At 48.4% G+C, this 15,662-nt stretch overlaps 1 protein-coding gene across 1 annotated transcript in view; it reads left to right on the top strand.

Moving 5' to 3' along the window:
* Positions 1-15,662, top strand: part of QTGAL (queuosine-tRNA galactosyltransferase) — a 2,029,717-nt gene that overhangs the window by 572,139 nt on the left and 1,441,916 nt on the right. The window contains exon 6 of the mRNA XM_085616796.1: positions 2,418-2,513. Coding sequence (XP_085472922.1) covers positions 2,418-2,513 — 96 coding nt within the window. The remainder of the gene's footprint in view (positions 1-2,417; positions 2,514-15,662) is intronic.

Genomic DNA, 15,662 nt, shown 5'->3' with positions numbered 1-15,662 from the left:
TAGTCAATGCGCAACTAACACAATTCATCAAAGAAAACTCCATTCTCGACTCCTCCCAATCCGGTTTCCACAGCACCCAGACCACTCTACTCGCCGCCACAGACGACATCCACCGCCTCCTCCACCAAGGATACACCACGGCCCTGATCATACTCGACTTCTCCGCAGTGTTCGACACCGTCTCCCCCCGCCAGATTCCACAATGCCAGCATACAAGGACCCGCCCTCAACTGGATCCGCTCATTCCTCTCCGGCAGAATTTAAAGAATCGGACTGCCACCCTTCCTCTCCGAACCCACGGTAATCAACTGCGGTTTACCCCAAGGATCATCTCTCAGTCCCACGCTTTTCAACATCTTCATGGCCCCTCTCGCCGCCTTCGTCAGACAGCACGGACTCAGCATAATATCCTACGCAGATGACACCCAGCTCATCCTCTCCCTCACCAAGGACCCCATCACCACCAGACTCAACTTCCAGGAAGGAATGAAGGACGTTGCATCTCGGATGAGCGGCAGCTGCCTGAAGCTCAACTCGTAGAAGACAGAGGTCCTCATCCTTGAGCCATCCCCCTCTGCGTGGGACAACACCTGGTGGCCCACCGCCCTCGGCAGCCCTCCCATCTCCATAGACCATGCCCGAAACCTCTGCATTGTACTCGACTCCTCCCTCTCCATGATCCGACAGGTCAACGCCGTCACCGCCAGCTGCTTCAACACCCTCCACATCCTCCGAAAGACCTTCAAATTGATTTCCCCCCCCCACCCGAATCAAGAAATGCCGTCACCCATGTGCTCGTAACCAGCATACTGGACTACGGAAACGCCCTCTACGCTGGGCCTCAACAAGTCTCTGCTCTGCAATCTCCAGACCATACAGAACACAGCAACCAGACGCGTCCTCGGCATCCCTCGACACAAACACATTATCCAACACCTGCGAGACCTCCACTGGCTCCCCGTTGAGAAGAGAGTTACTTTCAAGATGCTTACCCACGCCTACAAATGCCTCCACAACACCGGACCCCAATACCTCAACGAGAGGATCACTTTTCACATACACACATACCCAAGAGAAACCTCCAATCCGCCAACCTCGCCCTTGCTGAAATCCCGTGCATCCGCAGATCCAGAACAGGTGGAAGAGCCTTCTCCTACATCACAGCCAAGACCTGGAACAGGCTCCTGACCAACATCAGACACGCCCCCTCCCTGAACATCTTCAGGAAAACACTCAAGACCTGGCTCTTCGACTGATCGGAGCTGCCCCCTCCTACTCCCCCCCCCCAGCGCCTTGAGACCCTCACGGGTGAGTAGCGCACTTACAATTTCCCTGATTGATTGATGATGGGGATGTTATTGATGCTGGGTAAGGGTTTTTCTTTTTTTGTTATACACTGTTGTAACGATTCTGTTGATGATCTTCATTGAGACATGCCAATTCTAGCCAGCTGACAAATGGGTTGTTTCAGGCCTGCCTGCTCTTCTTTGCCTCGAATTATTTAATTTCTGTGATCCTATGCTGGATTGATGTATTGCCATACTGCTGGATTATGATTCAAATCAATAAAGATATTTTTTTTTAAATACGTAGCATGGGGTACTTTATACCATGTTCATTACAGTGACTTGTAAGTAGACTGTACAGATGATAATAAATGCTGGCAGTCTAACACCCAAAACTGTGATACGCTACACCTGTTCTGTAGTTGCCCTGATGTTGTGCTGCTGTTATATTTTTGGATCGTATCCAAGATAGTTTGCCTACTTCAGTTATAGGAGCATAAAGTAGGAGGGCAGTGATGGCAGAAAAAAAAGTTATTTTGTCTAATTGGGAGAACAAATTAAACATCTTTTTGTGGTTACAAGCGATTCTATCCACTTTAGCTTTGAGAGAAAACTTACATTTCAACCGTAAAAACAATCTATTGAAATTTCACAATGTAACAGAGGAGTTTTTAGGACTTCTAAGATATGTCATAATTTTAAGAGGCTACAAATGGAATTCGTACAGTCAGGGCTTCCTCTTCCTCTCCTTCCTCGACTTAGTTGCTTTTTTTTAATGAGCATTTATAGATAATTCGTACTACTAAAGATTTTCTGTAGACATGGGTTGAACTAGATTTGTAAAAAAAAAAGAATAATGGCGTGTATTAGTCTTTTTTTTAGAAAATGAGTGGAAATTGTGTTTAGTAATTTGCATTGTATTTACAAAATATAATGGTAAGGCACAAAAAATAACATCACCCTAAACAATACAACTAGTGAAAAAATGTTTAGTAAAGATTTCTTGGTTGTGGTTTTTTTCGTGTTTTTACACGGATCATAATGTCCAGGACAGGGAGCTGATAATAGCGTAATTATATATGTGCAGAGCAGTCCACAGTACTCCACTTACTTTATTTTTTACAATTTCAGATTATCGGCTGCCAAATTATTAGGGTACCTGCTGGCTCTACCGAGCGCTACACCAGATGGATCAATGGTCTCAACCCTGAGCAACTGTCCACACAGGTAATGCTTATTTTCATACTACAGCCATAGCACACAAGGCCTGCATTGCATTGTGAAATACTCATGCTTGTTTGTAGTAGTCCAGTGGCTAAAATGTTGATGGTTTACTGTATTTTAATCTTAATGTATTTTAACATATCGTTTCTTGTTAGCTGTATGATTCCAACTCTAAGTTACTACAGTAGCAACCTTATGTAAATCCTGCAGGCAGTTTAGGTTAGGCAGGAGTTACTAATGAAGCATCTTATATGTTCATTATCCTAGTCATGCTCAAGTTATTCCTATTATGACCACATAATGGCTTTCTACATGTTAGGTTTGAGTTTTTTCCCCACAGTGACGCTTGGACCATTTGCTCTATAGGGGACTTTATATGTTTACTTTCAGAAGAAGTTAGCTGTTTTTCTTGGTTTAAATTGTGTATGTTGTTATCATCTTACAAATTTTCATGTCATTTGTTTTGTAAAGTTTGTAAACGTTTTTAGCAATACTAAAATAAAACACTTACTTGTCAGTGCCAATTAAGTACCTGAAAAGTTGACTATAAAAGAATTATACAACAACGAAAATATATTATTATATATGTATTGATTAGAAATATGACCTTAAATACTGATATGCCTGGTATATGAATATATACTAGTTAAGCACTGTGTACTTGGGAGAAAAGGTTTTGCCCTTCATATACTCCCAATTATGGATTGTCTTCGTGGTAAAGTGAAGCTGGTGCCATAAATCATGAGGGACTCTCCTCAGAAAATCACCAGTTTGTTTTTGTATATTGTGAATTGTGTATAGAAGACAAGCATTATGCCCATTGAGCCATTTAGTCCCCCAATATTGCAAACTCCAATGTAAAATAACAGTGCAACTATTGAGACCAGCTAGAGCGTGCATTACTAACTTTCATAAATACACAAAACCTTTTTGCAGATATTTACTTTTATATCTGCTTGCATTTTGGAAGGGTCTATACATGCTGTCGTTTGACTAGCTGTGAGATCCATAGTGTCTTTTCTTGAGTCCTCTGCAGTTTTACTGTGATTTTGTTGTGTCCGTACTGCGATTTCATACTTTGCAGATGAGTTGAGGCTCATGAGTCATGGGCTTGGTTCTGACTTGTGATCTGCATGAGTAGGCCGAAGACTGCTTATGAAAGTCCTTTTTAGGTCTCGGCTAGCGATGGCTGCGCTTGCGCAGTCTCGCTCGCGAGAGATAATGACTTGGGAGAAGAGGGGCTTGAACCCGCCCCTCTTCTCGCCTGTTCTCCATTGGCTGGCCTAGTAAATGCTGGCCAGCCATTGGAGAAGAGGTCCCGTCACTCCAATAATGCCCCGTCCTTTTCGGATCGGGGGGCGTGTTTTTTGCGAAAAGTCTCAGGGAGGAGACAACAGCAAAACACGCCCCCGAATCCGAAAACGACGTTGCGTTTCTCCAAGGCATTTCTGGCTGACCTCGGAGAAACATGGTTACCAAGTCGGCGTGCTCCTGCGATTTGTAAAAAGGTATTTTTTTTAACTACATATCCCGGCCTTTCTTAAACCGTGTACAAATGATCGGTATTTATTTCTGGGAAAAGGTGTCAGTCCTGCCGGGTAAGCGTGCCCCAGCATTTGACAAAACATACTCACGGGAGTTAACAAATAACATGAAAGGAACGGCGTGTGTTTGCGTCAGTCAGTTGCACACAGTTACAGACATTAGTCACAACTTCGAGGTAGCTGCTTCCTTCCACTCCCTGAGTTTCGATCGACCTCACATACAAGGTTTTTTTTTCTTTCTTTCAAAAGTGCTTTTGCACACGATAATGCCTGCTCTCAATTTAGCCGGGGAACCCTTTAAAAGAAAAGTGTTCAGAGCGAGGACAAGCGTGGTGGCCATCTTTACTTTGAGCCGTTTCTATAATGGTAACAAAAAAGCAAGTCACAGCATTGAATACTTTCGATGGTAACAAACGCATCCAATATCGAGAAACCGTTACTGCACCTTGTGGCCGGTAAAAAGGACCATGTGTTTTTTTTCTTCGATTTCTATTTGTGGACGACATCGACTTCTATTGTAGCTCTAGTGTAAATCTAGACGTCATAAAATCGTAAATCCTGCCTGCCTGCCAGGCTCTCCCATGATTACGTTACGGTATTCCTGGTTTTACCTACACGTACCCAATGTAAATATGAAGATAGATTCTCAGAGTAGGGACTCCTCGATTCCACCGTAAAACAGTTGTGTGAAATTGACAAGACACCGGAGGGATTTTTCATGTTTATTAATGTTGATTTAAATCGTTTCAGTGTTATTACTTACTTCATACAATTTAAAATTCTGGTGTTGCTTTTGTATATTCGCTAACGTTATTACTATAAATTACAGTTTATTAAAAACAACTGTTCAAAGATAATTGAATAATGTCCTTCAGCCGGCTAATGTTTCAAGATGGCCACTCCGTTTCCCACAGTCCTGCAGGCCGCTGTTTTCGCCCCACTTCCTAGAAGATTCCGAACCCTGATTGGACGTCACGATGGGCTGTAAGTGCAGCTGATCGTCCCTGGGAGGCGTTGTCATCGTGAGTGCGGTTCTGGAGTAGCATTAGCGGCGGCACTGCGTCCATTGTCCCTGTAGCCCCAGTATTGCAAGAGCAGAGGAGCTATGAACCACATTTTCGGCAAGTCCAAGCCCAAGGCACCGCCGCCCAACCTGACTGACTGCATCGGCAATGTGAGTTCTTATGAGCGTCTGCCTCCAACTTTGTGTGTGGGAGAGAGGGGGTGTTACATGTACCGAACACAGTGGTATTGTACGATTTATAGAGGTGAGATGTGGGTAGTATAGAGGCCTGAATCCAAGATGTGTGCCTTGGGGGTTTAACTTGCCCTCTAGTTTCTCCCTATCTGCCTTTGCTTGTTATAGTATTCGTCCTTCGGGCGTCAGCCATTATTTCTGAACACCTGCATTGGCATTTGTATTGCCCCCTAACAAACACTTCATTTTATATAAATGTGGCGCTATCGTTGCCCAAAACACCGGTGAACCTCCTCTAAGAGTCTGATATAACACGCGTGAACTCCTAGCGCCTCTTGAGAGCGTTTAATATTATCTAATGTCACTCCCCTCCTGGTCTCTCAAAACGACGTATTGTACGCTAATGGTCACATCAAACTCCCCTGTCACCCTCCCCAGGTGGGACACATGGCATTAGACAGCGCCTAGCCTCACTACATCTGTATCGCACATTATTCAACCAATCGCAGTATTCGCTGTTCTCGCTGCTGACCTATCAACGAACTTGTGTTTGTTGTAAGGTTTAGGTTATACACTTAACTGCTTTCCGGTGACTTCCTGAAGCATAGACCCTAATACTTATGACACTATACACTTACGCTAGTAGTTACTCGTGATTGCGTCGGGTCTGCTACCCTCAGGAATACTGGGTTTTGTGCGGGTGACAATCAAACAGTATTGCTTGAGCACAATCGCTTTGTGTATCACTTTTACTTCCTGGTGTCCTTTGTGTTGCATTTCAGTGGCTGGGCCTGACAGGGGGCTGATCCCGCAGACGTCACAACAGCCTCCACTGGCACCACCCACCCAGGCAGGACTGGTCTCATGACTCGTCTCCTTCAGTCTCAGGTCCTGTGGACAGCTGTCGCTGGCGAATCTAACGTGCTCTTTGAGCAAAGAGGGGCTACGGACTCGCAGCATTTATCTGCGCCGCGCATGCAATGTGCAAACTGGTTTAATGCCGGGTGTGATTCACACCAGAAACAAGTCTTATTCAAGTCCTTTGTGAATTTGATTACACGAGTAGTTTGCATGTATCCTGTTTTAAATAATTTCCTTGAGTGCTAATTGCTTCCAATTTATAGTGCTCTCGCAAGTAAACAAGGTGCAGATCAGGATTCCTAATCAAGCATCTTTTTTTTTTTTTTTTTTTTTTGACGTAAGACATTTATTATGAACAAATGAAACAGATGCGTTACACTGCGTCACGCCAACAACCCGGAGGCAGGCCGCTATATGGTAAAGTGTACAAAGATTATACATTAACATCTCTAAGGCCCTCATCCGGCCAGGGGATCAGTCCGAGGCGAACTTAAGATACAATAAAATCTTCAGTGTGTATTGTACATCTCTAGCGTGGAAACGGTCTTACTTTTGACCCAGTGCTGCTGACCGTAGAAAGATGGTGAAAATCAATGCATCCGCCCCCTAGGAAGCAGTAGTCAACCCACCGCTGCAGCAGACTATAGACAGGATTCGTCAGTCAGCACCATGTTTCCCCCCACTATCCCCCCCAACAAACTAAACCAAAAACCTCAAACATAGGTGCAAGTACTTAGGAACAGCATGTATTTCGCAGTCCAGGTCACAAAGGGGATGCGCGGGCTCACCGCAGGTTTTTCTGATAGAGGGCCGGCCATGTGTAGAGCAGGTGCGGGGAAGATATCTTAGCTGTGCGCGCTTGAGCAAGGGACGGGCGGGGCTGAGGGGAGAGGGGGAGGGGCAGCAAATTATCCATAATAGGGCCAATGGGGTGGGGGGGGGGGAGCAGCTCACTCTATCCGGGTTAGTGGAGTCAGTAAACACATATCCTGCGTCTGGGCAGTGCCCGACAGCGTAAATGCGGGGCAGCGGGACCGCTATCATTAACTTACACAGCGCGCCCCCCTAGCCCATATCGTCCGAGACACTAGTAGCGCGGGAGGTATCAGCGGGGTCAGAGGCCGCGCGTTCAGTAGTCCACCTTACAAACGGGCCCCATATGTCAATGGGTCTGGAAGCGGTGGGCATGGTCTCCCAGTAGTGTGTCAATTGAGTTTGGCCATAAGTCACATCCCTGATCCAGCTCTCGAGCGTGGGGAGGGCCGGTCTGCCCCAGTGTATAGCTATCTGCCGTTTGGCGTATAATAGGAGTAACGCATGCAGTTTCCTGTCACAGGGCTCCGTGCGCTTAACGTACCCCAGCAAACCCAGCAGTGGAGACGGTGAGTCACGTCTCTGTACGATTTGATTTATGGCGTTGAAGACCCCTGACCAGTATGCCTCCAGCTTGGGGCAGTTCCAAGCCACATGAAGGAAGGTGGCATCGTCCCCCCCGCATTTCCAGCACGCGGCATCCTCACGGATACCCATGCGGCGTAGTAGTGTCGGAGTGCGGTAGTATCTGTGTAGGAATTTGAAGTGGATAAGCCGCAGTCGGTAACTCGGTGATAGAGCTTGGAGTTGAGCGCAGCAATACTCCCATGCGTCATCCGGCAGCTGATCCCCCAGGTCCTCAGCCCAAGCGGACTCGGCCAATGCTACCGTCACCGGGGCTTGTTCCTGCATGCAATTATATAATCTAGACACTAGCTTTTTAGGGGATGGACGTGAGAGCAAGTCCTGCAGAGCGGCTAGTGCGCAAGGTTCTTCCGGGAAGCCCTGTCCTATCTTCTTGCAAGATTCCCGAAGGGAATGATATAGTAATTTGTCAGCGAACGTGCAGGGTTGGTCATCTCCATCCGCAGGCATCTCGAAAAATGAGCCATCTGGATAGAGGTCCGCGAAAGTGAGAAGCCTACTCCCACAGATAGTGAGGACGTCACCCCTCGCCGCCAGACAAGGCAGCATCGGGTTGCCCCTAAGAGGAACCGCCGGCGCATAAAGCAGGGAGAGACCAGCCCGCTTCCGAAGCTCACGCCAGGACCAGCGGACCATTTCCACCGTGTCCACCTCACGCGACGGGCATATAACCTCTCCATACAACGCCACTCGTAGTGGCGAGGGGGCGACTGCTGCTAGCTCCACCGCCACATGCGGCTGGAAGGGGGTTGGGTAGGCCCAGAAATGCAGGAATTGAGCTTGTGCACAGAGTGAATAGAGCTTCAAGTCCGGGGCCCCCAGTCCTCCCTGTCGGAGAGGAAGCGTGAGTAGGTCCCAGGACACTCTTGCCTGTCCGCCCGCCCACACCAGTTTCAGCAGGAGCGAGCGGACCTGGGTGTGGAAGTGCGTCGTCATAGGTAGTGGTACGTTGACGAACAAGTACAAGAACTTGGGGAGGACCACCATTTTGGCCAGTGCAATTCTAGCAACCAAGGACAGCGGCAGTTTATTCCAGACTTCGACCTTTCCTTCCAGCCAGTCCACCGCCCTACCGAAATTCAGCGACCACAACTCCTGTACATCTCGACTGATCCAGATGCCCAAATACTTGACAGCTTCCGTCTCCCACCTGAGGGGGTAGTCAGGAGCAGGTCTACCAGTGCTCTCCGTCAGGGGGAAGGCCACCGACTTCGACCAGTTAATGGATATCCCTGCCAGACCCTCAAATCTCACAAACTCACGCAGTAGTGGGCTCAGGTTCTCTTTGGGGTTCTGAACGTACAAGGTGACATCATCCGCGTATAACGAGATCAGTAAGCTTCTGGCACTGAATCCGATGCCCCTGGCAGTGTGGTGCTGCCGAACTCGAGCTGCCAGCGGCTCCATAGCAATCGCAAAGAGGAGCGGAGATAGCGGGCAGCCCTGCCTAGTACCTCTCGAGACATCGAAAGGTTTGGAGACAAGACCGTTAACGCTCACACGGGCTCTGGGTGACGTGTATAGGAGCTTAATAAGGGTCAGGAAGTTTTGACTGAATCCCATCCGCCTCAGCACTTCGAAAAGGTAGGGCCATTCCAAAGAGTCAAAGGCTTTGGTGGCGTCTAAAAACACCACCGCCGCCTGTACTGACGGGTGCAGATAGTGGAGGACCGAAAAGATAGTCCTGAGATTATGTGATGTTGCACGACCAGGGATGAATCCCGATTGATCAGGAAGCGCTATAATCGGCAACAACGGTTGCAATCTATCGGCAATTACTTTGGCGTAGATTTTGGCATCTACGTTTATAAGGGACAGGGGTCTGTAAGAGTCTAGCTGTTGATCGTCCTTGTCTGGCTTGAGGAGCGTGACAATGAGAGCCTCACGCATTGAGTCTGGGAGGGACTGCGACTCAAGAGCTTCGACAAACACGGCGTGTAGTCTCGGCGCTAGTTCAGCAACGTAGGTTTTATAAAAGGAGGTGGTCAGGCCATCTGGGCCAGGGGCTTTATTGGCCGGCATGCTTTTAATCACTTGGGCGATATCTTCCACTGTAACGGTGAGGTCCATGTATTGTCTGTGCTTGTTGTTGAACCATACGAGGGCTATGGAGTCGAGAAACTCCCGTAGTGACGCCGGTGCCGCGGGCTGTCTCGAGGTATACAGAGCAGCATAGAAGTCTGCGAAGGCTCCCAACACCGCCTCCTGGCCCACCACCAGGCGGCCAGTGCTATCATAGATAGAGTGTATGTAGTTTGACTGTGTGCGACTAGCAATCAGTCTGGCAAGAGTCCTACTAGGCCTATCCCCCTCCCCGTACCTGCGCGCCTCTGCCTGCCGCCCTAGAAACCGCACCTCACGCTCCGCCTCCTCGTTAAATGCCAGCAGTTTGGTTTTCAGTGCGCCCGCCAGCTCCAGCGTAGGGTCGGAGCTAAAAGCAACATCCAGGTCTTTCAATTCCCCTTCAAGTTTAGCTAACGTGGCCCTTATGGTGCTAAGGACCCCTGCTTTTCGGGCAATGCATTGCCCCCTTATGACAGCTTTAAATGCGTCCCACACCAGGGCATCAGAAGTGGCGGATCCCTCATTCTCAGTAAAATAATTAGTGATATCCTCTCTTATCTCCTCTACAAACACAGGGTCAGTGAGCGCGTGGGGGGGAAGACGCCATTGGAACGCCCTGTGTGTAGCGTCGGGGGGACGCAAGACCAACATGCAGGGAGCATGATCTGATAATGATCGGGCCATGATATCCACCCTCGACACCCATGTCGCAACCTCAGGAGACACCAACCAGAAATCCAGTCGCGACCAAGCAGCCTTGTGAGCAGTATAGCAGGTCCCTACTTGTGCACCCGGATTTCTAACTCGCCACATATCTGAAAGCTGACCCTCCCTTATAATGTCAGAAAGCGCTTGGCGCGCCCTAGTGTGCTGCGGTCTACTCACACCCTTGCGATCTGCATCATCATCTAACACCACATTGAAATCTCCCCCCAATACCACCGCCCGACAATCCAGCAACACAATTTTCGCCCAAACAGTTCTAAAGAAGTCAGGGTCGTCCACATTCGGGCCATATATTGCAGCTAGGACAATGGGTCGCCCCTGCAGAGCACCATGGAGCAGGACATATCTACCCTCCGCATCCCTCTCGTGAGAATACTCCCGCCAATCCAGCCCCCTGCGAACGAGTATAGCTACGCCCCTCGCATAATTCGAGTAAATGGAAGAGTAAACATGCGCCCATCTGGAATTCTTCAATCTAGCTGAGGGGGTGACATTCAGGTGTGTTTCCTGTAGGAAGCAAATATCGACACTGTGTCTAGACAACATGCCATGTAGCAAGCGGGCTTTCCGGAAGTCACCAAGGCCTCTAATGTTCCAAGTCCAGATTTTAATGTCTCCCATTAATGCAGTGGACAGTCCCAAATCCCTGCCACCCAACCCCGCCCCTGGAAATCGCCTCGGCACCCATACCCCCCACCAGCAGACCCAGCGTTCTGAGATCTAGGAATGTGTAGTAGCACAATGCACCTAATACGAACCCAAACTTGCAACATAACAAAACCCCCCCTCCACCCCCTTCCCTCAGCAACCCCCCAATCAGGTCGTGACATAACCCAATACCAAGTACACAGTTCATCAAAATTCCCCAACATTAGCAACAAAGGGAGGCACCCCATGAGGCGTGGTGTGCTCGGCTAACACCCCCATGTCTGCGGGGTGGCTACCATCAAACTTAAGTGGTCCTGGGTTCTGGCAGCGCCTCCACCCCTCAAACCCCGAGGTCCGCAACCAACCTTTGTATCAGTTAGAGCCCGGAGACGGCAGCTCCAGCCGGTGTACGATGGCGTCCCAGCTACCAATCGCAAGTAATCAGTGCGGGAGGAGCGAGTTTGTGTAAAAGTTCTGTCCGGCTGACCACAGTTTCTCAAAAAGCAAATTTGCAGCCCTTCAGGGTGAACATGATAGTGACCTCAGTCGTTGTCACTCAGGTGACCCGAAGCTTCCTCTAGTCTTGGCGATTTTCTCCTGGCCCCAGCACAGATGTGTTTGGCAAACTTGAGGGCTGACTTGGCATCAGTGAAGAAGTGTGAGGTGTTGTCGTGGAGGACCTTCAGCTTAGCCGGGTATAGAAGAGAGTAGGGCACGCCAGCTTGTAACAGAACTTTCTTCGCTGGTAGAAATTCCTTCCGGGCCGCCTGCACCAGCGGGGTGAAATCTGGGTAGAAGGATATGTGATTACCCTGATGTGTGATCTTGCCCTTCTCTCTCGCCAACCGGAGAATGATGTCCCTATCTTGGTAGTTAAGCAGTTTAGCAAGGATCGGACGCGGTGGGGCCCCCACCGGGGGTTTCTTCCCCAGCGATCTGTGTGCCCTCTCCACCGTGAATACCGGGGACAAGTCTGGGTCGAACAGGTCATGCAGGAGGGACGACACAAACGATTCCATCTTTCCCGTGTTGGTAGTCTCTGGAACACCCGTAATGCGGATATTGGATCTTCGGGAACGCGCCTCCAAATCGTCCGACTTGGCGCGCAGACGGTCGAGTTCGCGCTCCATCGTCGTGATGTGCCGCTTAGCCTGTTGTTGAAATTCGCAACACTCAGTTTGCCTAGTTTCGAGACTGTCCAGTTTCTTCTCGTGGGTGTCCACCTTAGTCTTCACGGATTCGAGTTGCGCCGACATGGTGTCTAGCTTTGCATCTATACTCTTCAGGCTCGTCCTCACCTCCATGATAAGGGCCCCAAAATCTATATCTGGGGCCGTCCCCTGCGACGTCGATGCGTTCGCCTCCGGTTCCATTGCCGCGTTCTTCGTGGTCTTTTTACCGTCAAATGTCAGCTTAGGTTGTTTGGCATCCGTTTTCCCCATCGCATCCGGCAAGATATAACCACCGGCCAAGCAATGGGGCAGCACCCCTTCGTCCCACCGCTAGCACGTTCCCGGTATGTGCGTAGCTGACCAGACGGCACAAGCGCTAGCCAAGCGTGCTATTTAACACGCAGCAGGTAGGGCAGGCAAAGTTGGAGACCTCCGTGTACGCCCAGTGTGCTCAGCAAGCTGCAACGGTCAGCGAGGGGCTTCTTCGGAGCTCGAGCGCACCGGGGTATCTGCCCCCACCACTAGAAGGGCGGCGCGCCGGGGCCCGGGGTGTTCAGGGCCACGAAGCACCTCCCTAGGTGCTCAGGAGTGAGACTTGCCTAGCCGATGAGCTGTGGGAGGTCACGACGGCGCCGTGAAGCGGCAGGATCGTCTCTGCCCCTCGTCCCTCAGTGGCACCCTCTCACCTCCTCCATGGTCGTCTCCGCGTAGCAGCCAGCGCAGGTCCGCGCTAACGATCTCCCCGGGCTTCACACCAGGCAGCGCCGCCCTCAGTGGCGGCAAGGTCGTCGCGTCACAGCTAATCCAACCAGGCGGCCCGGTCACCTCGATCTCCCCTCAGCCCTCCGCAAGTGAAGGTCACCTTCGGCCGCAATGGGGGTGGAGCCGCGGGGCTCCAACAGCAAGTGGCGCTCCGTTCGCTGGGGCCTCCGCAGCCGCGGTCTCTCGTGCCTCGCAGCTCCCTTCTGAGGGCACTTCCGGCGTCGGTCGGGACCAGCCAGCCAGCCGGCGAAGAAGCCGTCCGCTCCCTCCGCGGGTGTGAGCCGTCCCCGCGCTCCCGATTCGGGTCGGAGGATCTATAGGTAGCAGGCAGCCGAACCCCAGAGGAGCGGGGCTCCGCAGTCTCCAGGACCAGGATTAATGAAGGATTAATAGGAGTAGCCGGCGGAGCTCACTCAAAGAGCGGCCATCTCGCTGCTCGGCTAGCCACGCCCCCCCCTAATCAAGCATCTTAATGATTAGCATTCATTCAGTTCATACCTGATCACAGGGAGTTTAACATACATTAGTGAGAATGACACACCATGAAAGTGTTCTTATAGGACATAGCGAAGGGAATAGGTTTCTCTACAATACTTTTCAAATGGGAGAGCGACAAAACTGTACCTTTTGAATTTAGCAGTTTCCTCTCAGTTGCTGGCAGCGAACGTCTCAACTGTAGCTTTGAGTTATCACGCCATGTGGCTGTACAACAGATTTAGGCTCCAAGTTTGGGGTGGTGGTGGAATTGTTGAGAACTTGATTGAAAGACCACTCCTTCTCATCAAGAAAAGACGATGAGGTGGATTCATTAACATTTTCCTTAAGTGTGACTTCCCCTAAAAAGTATGAAGAAAGTTGCATTTAAGTAGACTTACATATAGACAAAACTAAACCCTCTTTTGTGGGTGAACTCCATCAAACCAGAACCTCTTGTCTGCATATCTTGGCTGTAAAAGCATTCCTTGATTTCTAGAGGACATAATATTTACATGGTTTATAGTTCTTCTGTTATATCACCATTGCTTCCATCCCATGGCACACTAGCTTCCAGCCTTGCATAGTCCAACTTCTCTCATCCAAATGCCATAGAATATATTTGTTACTCTGGTTCAACATCTCTGAAACAAACCAACAGCACTATTTTATCGTAGACAATCCTGCAGGAAGACAGGCTATCCAGGGCCAGTTGTATGCAGTTACAAATGCATACAGTGGAAACAAATCTAAAATGTGAAAACTTGAAAAACGTAGCCACAAAAGAAAACGCTTAAGGGTTTTTAGTCCACTGGAAACACTCTCGGTTTGCTGTGTAATCTGCAAATAATCCATGTTTGCCAGGAAAACGTGAGAGAGTAGACAGAATTGTATTAATGTTGGTAATCGCCTATCTTGCTGAAACTGTAGTTAAGAGGTTAGAAAGTGCTTACATAATTATTTATATGTATTGGAGAATCCACAAGACCAGGGAAGTTAACATTGATAAATTACTTAATACAGTAAGTTAAGAAATACAAAGCCAATTAATGCAAATGCACATTAGTTATACGCGTTCTGCTTTTCATCTATCGACCTTGCTGTGTTTTCTGTTGAAGTTTGTCCTATCCTGTTTCGCTATTATCATGTTAGACTAATTACGTCTGGAATTGTGGAGACATTTTAGGTTGTGCACCAGGAAACAAAATTGTACGTTATAGCATATTAATTACACATTGAAAGGAAAGCGCTAAATCCAGAGAGCAATGCATGCTTTGTGTCAGAAAGAGGGCAGATTTCTCTCAAATGGATACTTTGAGGCATTAAGTCAGTCATCTATAGCACAGGTGTGTGGTGCATTTGTGGAATAACTGTTGAAGTAAAGGATTATGACGTATTTGACATGTAAGAGTACAGTGGATGAATTAGGACAAGGTTAGAAACCTCCCAAGTGAAGTAATTAGTTTCGTATTAATTGCATAAACATCAGGGCATACAGAAGTTGTGGTACATTTTAGAAACCGCTTCTAAATAATGTATGTAATAATAATAGTGTGTGTCGAATTAGATGTGCATTTAGTTAAATTATATATTACGTAGAATGTTAAATGACATTGGCTCGGTCGTATTGTAATCACTTTTTATTAGGTTTTGTTTTTTCATAATTCAATACGACATTTGGTGTTACCCTATTAAGAATAATGTGGAGTGAACTATCAGCATAAAAAGAGCACTGATCATTGACCCTGGGTGCAGTTCAAGCAAAGTGGCATGTTCTCCTTTCCTTAGTTGGCAGCTGTAGACACCCCGTTAGAAATACACATGTATCATAGTTTTTCATTTATTCCAATATGCATACGAATCTGTGAAGTGGCTGAATGAAATAACACCCAAACGTTTCTCCTAGCAAGTACTTATCTTTCAGTTGAAATTGCAACATATTGTATTTGATGGGTTTTGAGAAAAGGGTGGGGTCTGCCCTCCATAAGACCTAAATAGGTCTTGCTTCCTTGTGTCTTGAGGAGTACCCTAAATATAAAAATACCCCCCACTTTGAACCAAAGCTCTGATGACAGAAAGCATGTGAAGCAGGTGAGCTCGACCCTCCCCAGAAGAGCTCCCTTGTTTCTTCCATCCAAGCATTTATCCATTCATCCTTTCAACTTCCTAACCACTTTCTGATACCCACCATTTCACTTTCACATTCTGTCATCCAATCATCTTTTCATCCATTATTCAGTCTTTC

This window comes from Triturus cristatus, chromosome 7 (assembly GCF_964204655.1).
Source record: "Triturus cristatus chromosome 7, aTriCri1.1, whole genome shotgun sequence".
Classification (NCBI taxonomy): domain Eukaryota; kingdom Metazoa; phylum Chordata; class Amphibia; order Caudata; family Salamandridae; genus Triturus; species Triturus cristatus.
This window is presented reverse-complemented; position numbering and strand designations above follow the sequence as displayed.